At 40.5% G+C, this 18,594-nt stretch overlaps 1 protein-coding gene across 16 annotated transcripts in view; it reads left to right on the top strand.

Moving 5' to 3' along the window:
* CELF4 (CUGBP Elav-like family member 4) overlaps positions 1–18,594 on the top strand; it is a 715,523-nt gene that overhangs the window by 381,566 nt on the left and 315,363 nt on the right. For all 16 annotated transcript variants that reach the window (XM_039718741.1, XM_039718767.1, XM_039718775.1 and 13 more), the window contains exon 3: positions 14,475–14,523. In XM_039718741.1, the coding sequence (XP_039574675.1) occupies positions 14,475–14,523 (49 nt within the window). The remainder of the gene's footprint in view (positions 1–14,474; positions 14,524–18,594) is intronic.

Genomic DNA, 18,594 nt, shown 5'->3' with positions numbered 1-18,594 from the left:
AACCAGCCCACAACTTTTTCAAGGGGCGCAGAGATGGGGCTGCTGACCTCCTAGTTCTCTCATGGAATAAAACTGTGTCTGGGGAAGTTCAGCCTAAACACTGGGAAAAGATTCTTCACTGAGTGGGTGTCTGGTCACTGGAACAGGCTCAAAAGAGCACCAAGACTGTCATAGTTAAAGCAGCATCTAAACAATGCTCCTGTCACATAGACAAGTGTTAGGTAAACTACAATGATCATTATGGGCCCCTTACAACTCAAGATTTTCCATGATTCCTTAGCTTTCAGCTCTGTCCTTCCTTCCTCTCTGTATAAGGTACTATTATACCAGCATTATCCGTGCCTTGATACCTTGGGTTTGCAGAGCTTCTAACAAATATAAATTCCCCTTTGCACACACCCCATTTAATCAAAACCTTGCTGGTTTAAGCAGTCTGTTTTATTAAATTACCAACCTATGAAGCCATTAACTCAATTAGAAGCAGCAGTTCTGTAGTCTTGAACAACCAAGGGGTAATATTGCAGTGGTAGACGTTATGCAGGTATGGCACGTTATAATAACAGTGAGAGCTCATAGAGCATCTTAAAACTTTACAATTTTGTAGGAATAGTATCTAATTAATCCTCACAATGGGCCCTGAAGGTAAAGATTACTGTCTAACCCCTTTTTCCATGGAGGAAACTTAGTGAGGAAGGAGATGATAGGTAATAGACTTTGGAAAAGCATAAAAGAGCGTATCTTTCCACAGTCTGCATTCACAGTAAGAAGGTTCCCCAAATTGCTGCTTTTCTTCACAGCAAAGCAACACCAAATGACCATTTTCTCCCTTTCTTGTCTCCATATTGTAATGTGTAATGGGTTGAGTTAATTTTTAAAAAAGTCCTTTATTTTTTGGAAGGAGTAGAGGTAGGAATATAAAAGTAAATAAAACCAAAGTAATACTAAAAGTTAATATTAAAAGGAAATCATACAGAAATAGAGGTGATAAATATGAAAAACAGTATGACTTGATTTGAATTTGAGAAAGAAAGTGACAGATTTAGGATCAGTACATTCTTTTAACAAATAACTGAGAGAAAAAAAAAGCTGAAAACACTGAAAATCAAATAATGTTTCTAACAATTAGCATTGCTAACCACAAAAAAAATGCATCAGTCATAAATTATCTTAAGAAATCCTGTATGATAGGATAATATAAATAATGAAAATTTATTTTCACTTTTTTGTTTTCTTTGAATGATATTTTAAGCATTAAAAATTTTCTTTCTTCTGGAACTAAAATTCTTGTTAAAAAGTTGTTCAGGTCCAGAAGTTGAGGATTTAAGGAAAACACCATATGTCAGGAGACTGATGGTAAAGCCCCAAAAGCTAGAAGCTCTGGCAGTGCTTGTAAGCAAGGCTAGATCAGGGTTACCTTTAAATGCAGAGAGGTTTTCATTTTACCCTTATTCAAAGAATTAATGAGTAGTTTATTTAAAGTATATGATTAAAAAAAAAAAAAGCCCAACGATTGTTCTCAGTGGTGATGGTTCCATTTTATCTCCTTTCATATTTACACCATGTAGCACCCAATTCACACTGCAGAGAGAGAAAGTACAATCTGGCCCAAATTTTCAAATATGCTCAGCACCCAGTGGACCAAAATCTTTTAATTATCTCTCTGTGCATTTGAGAACATCCTGTGTTTGAAACAGAAGGCTCCTTAAGTAGTGTGATTTCTTGCTCGGTTTCCCCCTCTGCATTTTTTTTTACTGTCAGCATCACATCTCCAGACTATCTCTGCACTGTGATTTTGGATAGATCCTGCTAGGAAACACAAGCCTTGTTCTCCTCCAAGCTGGTTCAGACATGTCAGTGCTGCTTGGGTTTGCCACCCACCTACCCGGGAGCACCAGGGCCCAGGAGCTCAGACACACACTTAGCAAAAAGTTACTGGCCACAGCCTCCAGGAAGTTTACAGCTGAACTTCTCGTGCCTCTGAACAATGCTCCCTCTTCAGCCACAGCACAGCAAGGGGAAGGAAGGAGGAGAGTGCTGCTGGATGCAGCTCCTAGTGAGGCCCCTCTGCTTTGCCTTTTCCAACTCAATCCAAGCTGAACATTCTGTGAGAGCAAGTGAGGGGGTCAAGCTTGTGAGCAGGTGGGAATTGGGGTGATGGGGAAGGTAGTAAATAACTTTAAATAACTTGGAGCTATTGGCTGTGATGCCAGAGGTGGCATGCTGCTTCCAGCCACTAACACATGTGGACAGGTGAACCTTTACACCAAATCAATCATCATATTTATTCTAATTGTATCGTAATAGTCCCCCAGGAGCTCAGTTCAAATGAGCTTGACATTATTAAAATTTTAATGCCCAGTTTTCATAGCTGAATGAATATTTAAAGGGTATGTCCCAGGCTTAAGTTATGATGATGAAGAAATTAATGGAATGTCTTGTTTAATGCTTTGGTACATGTTGATGCAAAAAAAAAAAAAAAAAAGAAAAAAAAAGTGGCTGTTCAAGGCAGAAAAGAAAGAAAAGCAATATTTAGGCATAATTACAGGAGGAAAGCATCAGTGATGCATTAGTATCAGACACCAGTTTTGTTGGATAGCTCTCAGCAGAGAGGAAATATTTATCATTCGGGGGGTGGAAGTCAGGGTGTGGTCAGGAACCAGAAGAGAAGTAGTTCCACATGAATGACAGATCAGAAACCAATCTCTGGGAGTCCCTGACCAAATCCCTACACAGCAGAATGAGCTTGCTAGCCTTTGTTGCCTGGAACAGAGAGAGAAAATCACCTTTGTTACCCAACCAGGGTGTTTGTTTATTTTAAGTACCCAGATCAACTTTGAAGGATGGCATAATTAATCAGCAAGACTCATCAGTCTGGTAATTATGTTACAGATAATTGTCAAAACATAGGACCAGATGATACCAGTTATACATAGATGGGAGTGAGAGGTAGCTCTTTTTGCACCAGAGGGCCTGATAGAGGCTGAAAGTGGTACAGAGAATTGCACTGAGGGTCTGAAATCCAGAATGATTGTGGGGTTTTTTTTCAGTGTTTGTGTTTGGGGTTTTTTGAAGCCTTACATCCTTTTCCCAATTCAATAAATATTTGGGAATCTATGGAATATTGGTTTTCCCCTTTTTGAAGGCTGTACTAAAATTTGCAAGGCTCCAGCTTGTGCTTATTCACTTACTGTTAGAAATTGAGGACTGACTTGAGCATCTGGATGGGCTTAAAATCACACCCTGTATGCATTTCCTAGCTGTAAAGGAGGGCAAAAGAAAAAGTTAATACTCTAAGTCCCTTCACAGAAGATTTTCTCTAAAGGGGCACTATCAAAACTAAGATAATCTTATTCTTCCTCTGAGTATTTCCTTCTTCATTTCCTTTTTTTGTAAAATTGTTTTTTATTTTACTTTTACCAGTGCAGGAGCCTTAATCCAGTGCACAGCTAAAGGGGTTTATCATCAGAACAAAATGTTCACACATCTAATTTGAGATGTGATTTCCAACCAGCTTAGACAAGTCAGTAGATAAAGTGGCATGGCTGCTGGGGGTTCTTCTGCTCAGATGGAACCTGTTTCAGGCTATCTAAAAAAGATTAAACTTTATTTGTTTGTTAATAGAACTGAGAGAACAACCGTAACACCTGCACAGGGTAGGGATACACCTTTAGAAGGAAGCTCTTGTGCTGCAGCAATGTCAGAGCATTCTGCTTGGAATAGGTTTGGGTCTGGGCCTCCTGTTGTTGAGAACTGAGGTGATGGACTGCTCTCTGTTATACTACAGCAAGCAGGTGACTTTAACCTTTGAAAAAAGGAAAATTAGCATAGGGGGAAGAGAGTGAACATACTAACCTTGAAAGCAGAGCCAGTGGTGGGGGAAAAACACTTTCTGGCTCAGGGTGGATCTTTCCCAGTACCAAGGAAAACCTTGCTTGCAATCTTAACCTGGTGACAGCCTCTTTCAGTGTTTGGGGAGGCTGTGTTTAAAGTCATGCTCTGAAGCTACCTGCACATTTAGATTGGTGAGAGAGCCTGTATTTCATGGTCCTGGCAGTGGGTGAAAGCAGCTAGTTAATTTACACAGCTTACTCAGTTGTTTGTTAAATGGCAATGCTGTGGAAAGCATTTCTCCATAGGCAAAAGGGCTGGCTGTGGTTCTTATCTTTGTGGCCAGGCATACAAAGCTACAAGCACAGAAGGTCTAATCTTCTTGGATGGACTGTGGCCAAGGTCTTTTTGCACTCAAAGCATTGAAGTCAATGGAGCTTGGCCTTGCCTAAAGTCTGCAGAGTCAAGCCAAGCAACCATTAGTGGCAAAGGCAACGTTTGGGTCTTGCTTCAGAAGAAGAGATAAAGCTCAGAGAGGGAAGAGCACAGCAGGAAAGTTCCAATAGCCAGAGCTCATGGGCTCAGGATAAGGTAGAGACAAGAGCAGATGTTCATCTCCTAGTGAGGGAACAAGGGTTATGTCTACAATGCCTTCAGGGACACAACTGTCTCTCTGGTCTGATTGCTGCCTTGCTCATGTCCGTGCTGAGGAGTCCTCAGGGCTCTGTGTGACCATGGTGTGCCCCACACGCAGAGAAAACCCCACCTGTCCAACAGAGAGCAGCAGAATAGCACCAGGAGCACCTATGGGGCCCCTAGGATGTGAAGTCTGAGGGGAGGCTTTCAGCTGGTGCAGACAGAGAGAGATCCACCACCAATAACACCTTAGCTGAGCACACACTGCAAAGCTGATCCAGGACGTCAGCACGTGTTCTCATCACTCATTTAAATGCTGTGACGCCTCATAGATGCATTTAGCCATCTGCAGGGTAAGGATCTGTGCTTGTTAGGGTGAGACTGGCTTTGTTGTGTCCATTTGGACTACCTTCATATGCTGGGGGAAATGGAGTGCTCAGCCACTGAGAAAGGAGGTTCAGGGGAGACCTTGTCACTCTAAAACTACCTGGAAGGGGCTCATTGCCAGGTGGAGGTGGGTCTCCTCTCCTGGATAACAAGATGAAATGGTCTAAGCTGTAGAGCTGCTAGGGCAGGTTGAAGTTGGATATTAGGAAACATTTCTTCACCAAAAAGGTGATCAATCATTGGAACAGACTGCCAAAGGAAGTGATGGAGCCATCATCCTTGGAAGTGTTCAAAAAACTTGTAGGTGGAGCATTTTTGGGGCATGGTTTAGTACTGGACTTGTCAGTGTTGTATAAACAGTTGGATTTGGTGATCCTAGAGATCTTCTCCAACATTAATTATTTCATCATGCTATGACTACACTGTTGCTTTGCCTTGAAGGAATTTGGGATCACAGTGAAAGAGAATGAGGTCTCTTTTTCCTCAACAGAAGCTAAGTTGGGTAATAGAAAAAGTTAGGGATAAAGAAGAATGATTTTTGATAGAAGGTGTATGGGCATACTTTAAAATTGGATCCAAATTTTCTTGAAATAAATTCGAGAAGGAGATTAGAAGAAAGATAGGATTGTGGAAAAAAATTTCCCTACTGATACTAGGGAAGAAGAGAGGAAAGGACAGCAAAAGACTGACTTAGTTTTATATTAGAATTTGATGCATTTATGAACAGAATTTCACATTGTAGTTGCTCATCATATCAGCAGAGAATGAGATTTAATGAGCAGCATGCTTACTCAAGAGTTATACCTCTGCTGTCAGGATGCACATAGAAATATACCCTTTTATGTAGCTTAGCATGGCCAGAGGGCAAGTCCTGGGACTCTTGACATGCTTGAGTGTAGCAACTAAATGTTGAGGGTTTTCTCAGTCATGTAAGGGATCTGGGGCTACAGACACCTTTTCAAAAGTCACGATACACAAGACACCCTTCTTTTCCAGGAAAGAAAGGTCAAGTGCAGGAGCCAAGCCAGATCCATGAGTGCAATAAACACCCATACAGGTGACCAGGGCATCACTTTCTGTCCTTAGTCACTAAAGGTACCATGTGGCAACACAGTCTAGTGAGTGAAAATACACTTATTGAACACTATTTTTACAGCGTCACTACCCAAAACTTTTAGGGAATCTCCTGCTGTCTGTTTCACATGCAGATTTGCATGTGGAACAATATTTATTCATCCTTGGAAGTGTTCAAAAAACTTGTAGGTGGAGCATTTTTGGGGCATGGTTTAGTACTGGACTTGTCAGTGTTGTATAAACAGTTGGATTTGGTGATCCTAGAGATCTTCTCCAACATTAATTATTTCATCATGCTATGACTACACTGTTGCTTTGCCTTGAAGGAATTTGGGATCACAGTGAAAGAGAATGAGGTCTCTTTTTCCTCAACAGAAGCTAAGTTGGGTAATAGAAAAAGTTAGGGATAAAGAAGAATGATTTTTGATAGAAGGTGTATGGGCATACTTTAAAATTGGATCCAAATTTTCTTGAAATAAATTCGAGAAGGAGATTAGAAGAAAGATAGGATTGTGGAAAAAAATTTCCCTACTGATACTAGGGAAGAAGAGAGGAAAGGACAGCAAAAGACTGACTTAGTTTTATATTAGAATTTGATGCATTTATGAACAGAATTTCACATTGTAGTTGCTCATCATATCAGCAGAGAATGAGATTTAATGAGCAGCATGCTTACTCAAGAGTTATACCTCTGCTGTCAGGATGCACATAGAAATATACCCTTTTATGTAGCTTAGCATGGCCAGAGGGCAAGTCCTGGGACTCTTGACATGCTTGAGTGTAGCAACTAAATGTTGAGGGTTTTCTCAGTCATGTAAGGGATCTGGGGCTACAGACACCTTTTCAAAAGTCACGATACACAAGACACCCTTCTTTTCCAGGAAAGAAAGGTCAAGTGCAGGAGCCAAGCCAGATCCATGAGTGCAATAAACACCCATACAGGTGACCAGGGCATCACTTTCTGTCCTTAGTCACTAAAGGTACCATGTGGCAACACAGTCTAGTGAGTGAAAATACACTTATTGAACACTATTTTTACAGCGTCACTACCCAAAACTTTTAGGGAATCTCCTGCTGTCTGTTTCACATGCAGATTTGCATGTGGAACAATATTTGTAAGTTATTAAAAAAAAAAAAAACCAAACAAACAAAACAAAACAAAACAAACAAAAAACCAAACAAACAAAAAAAACAACAAAAAAAAAACCCCAGACAACCAATCAAACAAAAAAAGCTAAAAAATCTGGTTTTCTCATTTTGGAGAATGAGGCTTCACTCCAAGCATCCTGTGTTTTGTCTTCAAGCATGTTGAAGACTGAGCTCTCCCTTTACCCTACCACACTTCCTTTAAAACCAGAGACACCATAAGATTAAACACCACATGCTCAGCTACCCCAGGAACAAACAAAATGATTTGTTGAATTGGAAAGGCTGTAGTTGCCTATTAACAAGATTAGCAATTTCTTCAAACTCAAGCCCAAACTGTGAGGAAGAAGTTTTGCATTTGAAGCCACAGGCTTGTGCATGTGAGCCTGAGCTGAGCTGGAGCTCCTTTAGGTTCATCTACACACAGGAGAAAAGGAGAAAGATGAATCAATAGTTAGACAGATGGATTATAATGTGTTTTATGTGATATATAGAAAATACTCTCAGAGAGCAGGGATGGCCGGTAGCAATCATTCTGAGGGGTAGGCACCAGAGCATTGACTGATTTGGAAAGGTCAGACCCTTCAATGGGGTTTTTTTTATATTTCACACATTGCCATTTCAGGTCTTCTCATCTGTTTGTGTACATACCTATGGCACGCATCTCAACAGGCAGGGAAGAGGGTGGTGGGCATGAATTAAGAGTCCTTTACCAAGATGAAGTTTGGGATAGTCATTTCAGAGGCAACGCATTACTAGCAAGGTAAACCTATGCAATTTAGTTTGGGGTTTTTTTCGTGGTTTGTTTTTTTAAACAAATTTCTAAAATACTTCCTCTCCTTACTCTTTTGTTAATCCAACATTGTATCAATTCGGAGTGCCCACAGTAAATGTGGTTAATGTGTAATTACACATCAATCCATGCAAACACAGCCCTCACCTCGATTTCCATGGGGACAGGTTTTTGCTCCATGCACTATAGCTGAAATAGGCAAATATAGGAGTCTACTTGTGTAGCAAACCTGTGGTAAAGAAACCTTCCTGATTCTGTAGCATTTGGGGAAATTTCCCTGAGTTGAGCATGTGAGCCGTGACTTTGGTTTTTTGTTTTTTTTTCTTCAGAGAAAGGAGATTGCTTTGGATTCACGCTTATGGCTATCTAGTTTAGATCACTGTAATTCAATTATGTCACTCAGAATCAGGTACAGAGTGATTTACTTGAACTTTGCAATTACACATACACAATTCAATTGTAGGTGATTTTCTTGGCTTTTCCAACTTTGACACTGATATACTTTGCATTTCCTTAGGGCCCTCTATCAGGGCAGATTTTGTTCAATGCTTTAAAAATTATGACCCACTCCCATAAACACATTCCTGCCAATACCTTTGCTCACATAAATAGCTGTATTGAATTTGGAGAAATTACTATTGTGCTCATGGCAGACTCAGTTGGCAGAAATGGTAAAATGAAATTCTTCTTAGTGTTTTGGGGAGAGATTTGAAATGGAAAAACCCGCCAAAGAAATAAATAGTAAACAAATTTTCTGAAAATTTCAGGGCAGGTATTAAACTATTCCTCCCTCCAATTAACATTTGAGCTATGTCACCAGACCATCAAGAACACCGTAGTATTTTTAGGGAAGAAGTTGCTCTGGGATTATTCTTTTTTTCCATGAAGCTAACCAGCAACTACAGAGATGCAGGAGTCCCCAGTAAACATTTGCTAAGACCTGCTAGCTGGCATCCTTCATGATTAGGTCACAGACGAGTTTCATCATCAATTTAGGGGGCTGATGCCCGAACAATACCAAACACAACACAACATCAGTTAGCATGAACTGTTCGTTATTTGCCATTATGTCTGTCCACATAATTCAAGCATAGAAGTGACAGGATGTTTGTTTATTTGTATGTTTGTTTAAAACCAGAATTTAGATACTTTTTTCCCCATCAACCATTTTCATAGTACGTGATGATATCTTTAAAAGCTGAGAAAGAGGCAGATGTAATTATGTGTCCAAAATCACCCAGAAACTCAGTAGGGAGCTGGAAACAGGCCTTGCCAGCAGTTAGCACTGCTACTTTTTTACACTCTTTGGAAAATTCCAGAAACGCGGGCAGCAGAAATCTTTTCATCATGGTTTTGATACAAACCAAAGCCCCCAATATGTCCTGAAGGAGTATGCAATTATTTTAAGGCCTCTAAGGATGGTGGAAAGATTATCATTATTATTATTCATACGGTCATTATTATTCACATGATCAACAGGAAAATCTTCTATGGTTCTGTAAGGCACACAAGCTCTAGAATAACATTTTGTCTGCTGAAGTGACATCATCCTTAAGCACAACCAGAAGATTATCTCCAGCCTCTCTTCTGTTTGGTCATGATCTTCCTATTAGTGGCATTTAATTCATCTTCAGTAATCTCCTCATCTTTTCCCTTTTTCTTCCTGTCTCAGGGAACATTTTAAGCTATTCAGGATAGCTTCATAATTTTAAGGGATATTTTTTTCAATTCTTTTTTTTAATCTCTGTATTTGTCCATTCTCAAGTAGAGTTTTAAATCTACTTAAAAACACAAGGTACATTGATGAGCAATGAAAAAGTGGGTGAGACAAGAAGGAAAAAGGTGGTAGGAACAGTGAGAGGAAGAAAGATGGAGACAATGAGAAATCAGCTGTCTCTGCTTCCTACTCTTCTTTCCCAGGTGATCCTTCTACCTGCTCTAAATTAATATCAAAGCCAGAGGGAGCAGAAAAAGGTTGGTGGGGGAAAAAAACGACAACCTTAGGAAAAGAAAAATCATGATGCAGAAAAGCGTCTGTCCCCTGTCTAATTCCTGCAGTGGCCTGTAGCTGATGGTGCTGAGAAAAATACAGCAGCAAGCTCTGACATTTCATTTCTGTGGAGAATTGAAAAAGGGCTTGCTATAATTCATCGCTTCTTGTAACTCAAACCCTTTTTGACAGGGGTACCTGCGCTGTCTTTTAACAGTGGCACCACGGTGGCTGTAATTGGACATGAAAAATGATGTTGTGTTTCTACTTGCTAGGAGAATTGGGGTGGGGGTAGGTGGGGCAGTGGCAATTTGGTGTGAGATGGTGATATCTGGCATAATTTGGATAGGTTGGTTTTTGGCAAAAAAAAAAAAGGAAGGACAACCCAAAATGAAGAAAGTGTGATCACTTTGCCTAAGGTTCGCAAAGGTGATAGTAAATGTGGTATTCATCATAGATGAACACGCAAAGAATCACAGGAAAATGAGAAATGTGATGCACATGAGGTTCTAACTCCACCAGTAACACGGATATTTATGGCATTTGCGGGGAAAGGACACAACCCCTCTTCCTGAAACAGGCACATCCACAGCTGCTGTGGTTCTTCTTCCCAGTACAGATGGGGAACTTGAGCCACAGGCTTTTCCTGACTCCACACGGGGAACACAATTGTGCATAAAACTCCGGTGTGCCAGTCTCTCACCACCTCTCTGAACACTGTGCCTATATATGTAACCAGAGATCCAAACTAAATTGTTTGACTCTTGCCTAAATCTCTGGGCCTCAGTGGTCCTCAGCACATCTTTGCTACCAAATTGTTGTTGAGTGAAGCACTTCAAAGTAATATTTTTGCCAAATGGGATTCTGAATCATGAATGAAGATAAACATTGTCTTGATTTATAATGGTTTTATAATACAGAGCATTCTGGTGCCATAAAGTCAGATATCTCCATATTATGGAGAGAATAAAAAATTTTAGTCAGGTCTTAAGTGATGGTAGAGAATTTAAAGAGGAGATGAATGCTTTTGAGATTAACAAATGGTAAAACAATTTACTCCTTTCTCAGTGGCACCCCAAAAGGGACAACACAGAAAAAGGAAGAAGCATGGTCATATTTCAAATGAGAGCACAAAGAGCATCCATGAGCAGAGGAAAGAAGGACCACTGAAAGGACAGCAGTGTAGCACATCCTAGAGAAAGCCTAACAGTGTACTCACTCTATCTACCAGCTCAGAGGTTGGGTCAGCCTGCCCTAGGTCTTTTCCCATGCAGCCAAATCCCTTTTGAAGCCTTCTAGTGACAGGGTTTAATAACACCTTACAGCCACATCTGTAATTTCACAGATCCCAGGTGGATTTCCTGATGGTATTAATCAAATTTGCTGTCTGAAAAATATTCTTTCTCCTGTCACACTCTCAGGGTCCACCAAGACAGGATATTACACATATTAAAGAATGTCCATAACAGTATTTCCCCAAACACTCTTCAGAAGGCTGCATTTTGGAGTATAAACTTTGGTTTTATTCCACTTAACTTATAGTCACTTCCAGATAAAGAATAAGCAGGGAACTTGAATATTTGAATACCCTGCTCCCCAAGAAGGCATTTCCCTGGAGTTAGAAAGCTACATTGTTCTGCCATTTTATTTCCCCACTTAGCCCTTTTCTGGTCCCCATGACAGGTCCTTGCTCCCAGAGTCTGTATTAAAAAAAAATAAAAATTCCATAGATGGAGAAAGGAAACTTAATTATTTTCCTCTCAGTGTTTCTCCCTATAATTGGTGTCTTTCATGTCAAGATGATCTCAATTTGTATTATGGGCTCCGTTCAGGCAGCACTTTCTCTTTGGTCTATAAAGAAATTGTCAAGTGTATAAATCATAGTGTACATTAAATTACACTAGTCTTTTACTTATTAATTTCCCCAGTTTTTTCTTCCTCTGTTGGATGCTCTTTTTTTTTTTTTTTCTTCAGAACTGACTGCTTTTACTCACTCCTTAATATCAGAAAGGAAAAAAACAAAGCAAAACAAAACAAAAAACCAAACCAAAACAAAACAAAAAACCAACAAAAGTCCAAACACATATTTCCCTCCTTTAAGTTTTGCCAAAGGGTCTGATAATGTCCTTTGCCTTGTGCAAACTGACTTCATTCAACTCAAAAAGAAGGATTAAATCTGTCTAGTTTTCCTCAAGGCTGGATCCAAAAGTTACTTGAGTTCAGTGCAAATATTCATGGACTTTAGCACAGTTCAGATCAGTACCTATGTGGGTAGATTTATGGGATGCTCTGCATCTCAAGGCTGTGTCCATTTGGACTCCAGACTTAGCCTCTCAAGGCTGTAGGCTGCACACCTCCTGCAAATTCCTGGCTACTGTGACTATTTCTCTTACTGACTGCCTGGGATGCAGGTTCTGCTCTCTTGGAATGATCACCAGGGACCTCTGACCCCCCTCTTCTGACCATAGGGGTTGGATTAGCCATAGGGCTCCCATCAGGAGCCTATAGTTTGGAATAAGGGGGCAAGTGTTAAAAGTAATCAGGTCTCGAGTCAGACGTTGGCACGTGGATGGTCAACACCAGCCTGCTGCAAGCACGAGCAGTCAGAGGCTGAGCAGCTGGGGGAAGCAACCAAGTAATTTGGCTTCATTGTCCAGCACATGAGAAGCAAGGTGGGGTTCAACTCAGCTAAGTCTAAAGGCAAAGGCAAACTCCATGATCAGTAGAGACGAAGAGGTGCTGCAGAAGACCACACACGGTTTTATGCACCTCTAAGCTTAAGAGTGGCTTAGAGTTGCACTTCCTACACATTTGGAGTTGCATGACACTGAGTACTCTCCTCACCTGCGTGGTGTCAGATCTCTGAATGTGTGTAACAGCTAGCTGCTCACATGTGGGTGAGCATAAAGCATAAAGGAGCTCTGTGGCAGGATATCTGTCCTGCTGCTGCTGCTTCACACATCACCTCTGCCCTGCCAATACCTTGTGGCACTTATGTGAGCAACTGGTCTTTGCAGAGGCAGGGGCAAGGGCCGATACAAGGTTTAACTATTAGCAGATCCTTTGTTGGTTTTAGCACTTCAGCTGTCTGGATTTTTTTGGATGGCACAGGCATAGAGGAGAGCAGAAACTGCTCAGTAGCATCTGTAGCCATGGATCCTTCTCTTGCAGGGTGTGAGTCTAACTGTAGTCAGTTTATGGATAAGTACATTTTCCTCTAGAGACAACAATACAGCAGGATCTTCTAGGCTCTTCATCATCTTAACCTACTTGTCAGCTAGCTTGATAACTTGTTGGTACTAAAAATGTGTGCAGAGCAATTAGAATAAATCTAACTTATTATGGAGCACTTTCCAAAAAAAACAAAAAGGCAAAAATTAGGGAAGGGGAAAAAAAGAAAAAGAAAAAATAAAACTAATGGCCTTGCTGCCCAGCTATGATTAGCCACAAATAAGGGATGGATTAATTCCCTGAAGGCATTCTGTGATATTCATCAGCCAATTTGTGGTCTGACTTTACTGGGAAGACATATGTTAGGAGATTCCTGTTGCCTTCTGACCTTGTGCTCCTTTTGATGCTTGTTTGAACTTATACTTTCTTTGTTGCTTGACAAATCAAAAAGATATTTTCATTTTGCTCAGAGGTGGTCACACATAGAAAGATATTTTGAATAGTCCATCTGCACAGGGTATTGATTGCTTTATGTGACAAGAAGTATGAGGCAGGGAAGGGCTTTCAGACTAAATTCTTAGCTGGTTCTGATCCAGTCTGCATCTCTGGCTACTGACAGGAGGGGTATACCCTCATCCCTGTTCTTCAGGCACCCACAGCTTGTTAGGCACTGCCAGTGAAGAACATTGCGAGCATCTGTTGCCCTCTCTCCTGGGAGTGAGCAGCTCTGGGGATAGTGATGGTCCCCAGTGATTTTACTGAGTGAGAGAAGGATAATTTGAATAACATAAACCTGTTCATGGCACAGCGGCAAGGTTTTTAGACCTACTTATATCGTGATATGAGAATGGAAAAATATATCTGAAAAAGCAATAGAAGGAACATCTGGTCCTCTACTCCCAGAAAATTCTCAGTATCCAATACTCCTGCAGCATGTGGACAAATTAGATCCAAATCCAGGTTTGAAATGGAGGCTGCTATGTTACACATGACTACCCTACTGAACTAACAGTAGAAGTGGAAATTAGCTTTTCAATTTCCTTCCCATCATGCCAATCTCAAGAAATTTTTGCAGTTTAAGTTTCACTGGTCCTGATGTTCTGACAAAGCATTTTTGTTCTTATGCACCAGTGTTTCTAGGGGAAACTATTAGAAATTTTAAAAGTTACGTTTAAAATTTCATGACCTGTGTGAAATGAGTCAGATCCCTCTCCCAATGTGATTCAACACAGCCACTGTTAAGAGGAGTGACACTGATTTATTTGCCTCAGACCAAGCTGCAGCCTGCAATGGTTACTTCTTTGTTTACTAATTGCTTTTCCCCCCCCCTCCTTGTGGAGTAAATTCTGGTGCTAATTATGATGCGCAGTAAAGAAGCAAAGCAAGCCTCTGTATATGAATGTCTGAGTCCTCCATTAATTACATGTCTGTCTTTGTTCTTCCTTACAGATGAACAGACCGATCCAGGTGAAGCCAGCGGACAGCGAAAGCCGAGGAGGTAGTTGACTGCATTGCTTTCAGCCACAGTGCTAAATATAATTGTTGTCTCTGGCTTCTCTCAGGCAATGTGCTGATCAATTAGTAACGTAATCACTGCCAAAGAAATTCCCTCCACAGCAAAGATTCTCTTTATTAAATCTCCTTTACTTCGTCTCACTTTCCTCATATTCAATTATTATTTGATTTTAAAAGGCAGGCAGGTGCCAGCGATTGCCTGAGAAACAAATAACTGCCTCGTTAAGAAGTGAAGCATCAGGCACTGACTTAACAAAGTTTAACAGCAGTGGACAGCAATGGGGGTTTTTTCAGGCCTGTGTCAGGCTGAGCTGTAGAGGTGTTTAATTTGGTTAGGATAAAGCAGATACTTTATGGTTTCTCTAACCATGTTGTTTCTGCTTGCACTGAAGCAACTCTGCTTCTGGAAAAAGCAAATTCTGAGCTGGCAGAGTTTTCTGCACCTGTATCAGCTTATCTGGATAAACCTGTTGTGGGAACTGAAGGCTTCTCTCAGACCCTGGGAGTTATTCAGGATTTGCACAGGTACAGCTGAAATCAGGAGCTGGTATTTTGCTTTTCTATTCTACACAGTGGATTTGGAAGGCTTTGTTAAGTGATTGTTCAATAGATCACCAGTGATGAGGTGTTTCCTGTAAAAGGTTTTTTACCTGAACTGATGTGGTGATACTTCACCGTACTCTTCTAATAGGAGCCTGTTTGTCAGATCAAACACACAGATCACTGAGAGAGTGTGAGATGGTCTGTTATGCTGGATAAATTACCATCCTGCTATTTTTTTCTTGTATCTGTACATTTATATATATACACACACGCATATATATAATGACATGTTTTTTTCCTCTCTATCCCTATCTCTTTGGGAAAAAAATAGAGAGCCTTTTCCTCATCTTTTCAGTAAAAACCTCTAATGCTTATGTATCTGATAAATGTGGGAGTAGATTTTGTCATTTAGTAATGATGTGGCTCTTAGATGTCTGAAAACTTTTCAATTTCCACCATAAATATAAACTCTTCATCATTTGTGGGATGACTATCTTTGTGCTGGCATTAGTGGAAATCTCTGGCAACAGCTATTTAAAAGGAGAAAAATGCCTCACTGAGAAAAGGCACCATGTTCTCTCTCTTTTCATTTGAAAGCTGTGGATTTCAGGGACTTTGGCTGCATCAGGGTGAGGCTGAAACTCTCCAGTGAGTCAAGTTGTTGGAGGAATTTGTATGTAGTTTGTAGTTAAAGGGCTGGTGTTACAGGCTGGTGAAACCAGGTCGAAAGGGGCTCTCTAGCTGCAGAACAGAAGAACCGAGTACTGGAAAAACACCAGAAATCTCAAAGATAAATATTGAAATTTCTTTGAAAATTCTTTCTCTAAAGAAAATTTGGGGAAATTTGGTTAATACAGGATGGAAAGTATCTGATAGGATCTGGCAAGTTCTGCATTCAAGGGCCAGGGCACATTTCTGACTTGCAAGAAAGACGTGTCACATCCTCCAGCATTGTCCAGTGTTTTTTTAATAGAACCAGGTCAATTTCCTCCCCTTTCACTCCTTGTCTGATGATCTGGCTCTGTGTCTGAGTAGGATTGGGTAAGCCATGGGCAGTTGTCAATGCCAATCTCCTAGGGGAAAAAGGAAAGGCTCAGCTGCCTGGGCAAATGAGGGGACATTAAGAACATTCCAGTGGAGTTCGTGCCGACAGCAAGAGTGAAGGGAGGGCCTTTTGTCCATTTAATTAGACATACCAAAAAATAATAATTAGGCTGGCCAATTTGCTTAGTGCGCCTACAGGGTATGTAGCTCCCAATCTTTTTCTTTTTTTCCTTTCTTTTTTTTTTTTTTAATGCAAATCAGTAATAGAGAACACATGCCTTGCTTTCTGGGGAGGGTTTTCAAACTCCTTTGCTAAGAACAGCTGCTTTCAGGAGCAGTGGTTTGAACAGCAAAGGGCTCCAGTGGCAGCTTGATTCCACATTATCACACCCGTAGCCCCCTCCCCATTGTATTTTAGCTAATTATCTCCTCATCTTACACAAACCTCATCTTTTCCCATCCAGTCTGCTCCCATATTTCTTCTGTCAGTGGTGATCATAATGCAGAGGCCAAGCGGGTGCTCTCATCATTGGTGTGAAAGACACGTTGTCCTAATTCCCCACTGACAAGCTGCTTCTGGGCTGGTGATGTTCCAGGACGGCATGACTCAAGGGCAGCTGTGGGAGAAAAGAACAATTGGCACCCAAGGGAGGCATTGTATGAAAACTTACGTTCTTCAAGAGCCCACCGGTTAAAGCAGGCACAGCAAACAGAATGCTAAAAAGGAGGCCGTGTGTCTTAGGAGCACATCAAAAGGCTTCATTAGGGCTGCAAGAAAAAGGTCAACCTCAACAACAAAGAAACTTAAGTTGTAGCTTATTATACCCTGTCCCTCTATCAGGATGGGACATGGGGGAGGAGGGGGGCTTGGGAGGTGAAGCAGCTCTTCCACACAGCACAAGTTTTTGGTCTGCCCAAAATCCACACTCTGGATTTTGGGGAATAGACACCCTGCATTAAGGGGAATTCTGATGCCAGGCCACAGTGTTAATGAAAAAAATGCAGTGTTCTCTGGAACTGCAGTTTGCAAGCAGGTTTTTACTGGAAAAGGTGAGCAACATTCTTGTGGAATTGAGATTGTGTTTTCTTTGGGGACAAATACGTGCATTTTACAAAAACATGAATCTTTGGATTTTTCAGCAAGTTCTTCCACAAGTAAAAGGTGATGAGAGTCACAAATTTATTCTCTCCTTCAATCAGATTCAGCTAAGTTTTTCCTGTTGTTCTGGAGTCTGGATTTTTTTTTGGGCTTTAACCTTCCCTGTGTCTTAATTCTCAGTTGAAATTAGAGTGTTAGCATTTAGTGTGTGTGGGCTAGAATTTAGACTATCTAAGTTTAGGAAAGTGTTCAATATTTTGTTTGCCCAAAATTACAGTCAACCCACCAAAATAGATATGGTGAGTGTCCCTTAATAATTTTCTTTTTTTCTTTTTTTTTTTTGTTAATCTCCATATTGTACTATGAGCAAAACTAAGCATGAAAACCTTTTAAACAAAAATTGGCATTATTTATATTTGCCTAATCCCATGGGAAGTAGAAATTAATGTGTTTTCAATATATTTCTCTAGGGAAATAGTCTAAATTACTGGGAAAATTTTACATTTTACATTGTTTGTGCATATATGTGCATAGTCAAGATACAAAATGTTCTATTGGGGTACTTCTTCTACAAAATGCTTCATGAAGCTTCAAATACCTGATCAGAAGGTCAGACTCCTTTGAGATTTTATACTTTAACACTGACAGAATTGATAGAATATGATTGAAAGCAAGCAATTCCACATTTTGTTCTGAAAAATCAGATTGTGAGTCTAGCTCTATTAAGGATAACTTATAAACTCTCTTCGGCCTTTGTTTTGGTCAAATTTTATCTTGACTATATGGAAACTACTTTGCCAGAAATTAATTAGTCCAATACAATTTTAGAGATTTAAGTTATAACTCCACATCAAAATTTTGAACATAAAAAATCCCAACTAAAGTGTTAGAATTTGCTATTATTTTCATCTTGGTGGAGGTGGTTTTCCTCAGTTCCTTGTCTGATATTAAGCTCTAAAAATAGCCTGCAGGTATCTATCACTTAAAGTTTCTCAAACTTGGACAATGATCTCAAGTCTGTTTTGTGGTTTGGGGCGAAAGTTTGGAGCCATTTCTTATTTCATCCACAATATCTCCAGCTCTCACTAGGCAACTCTCACTGCAGCTGGCAGGGTTAACCTATGATAAACGCAGCCCCGAGGTCCCACTATGTTGTACAGGCAGTAACATTTTTTAAAAGGAAAGGACTCTCCTGCTGCTCCAGTTGCAGTCTGTTAGTGATGCTTAGATGCTCCACTGCTCCCACATTCCTCTCAAAGGACAGAGGAAGGTCCGTGAAGGAAACCATGCAAAGATGTACACGGTGTGCTACCCTGGCTCAGTGCAAATGTCACTACCAAAATGGTTTTGTGGTGGTTTTGGGGTCCT

Source organism: Passer montanus, unplaced genomic scaffold (genome assembly GCF_014805655.1).
Source record: "Passer montanus isolate IOZ18808 unplaced genomic scaffold, ASM1480565v1 scaffold104, whole genome shotgun sequence".
Classification (NCBI taxonomy): Eukaryota; Metazoa; Chordata; class Aves; order Passeriformes; family Passeridae; genus Passer; species Passer montanus.
The sequence above is the reverse complement of the archived record's forward strand: the minus strand, read 5'-3'. Positions and strand labels throughout refer to the sequence as shown.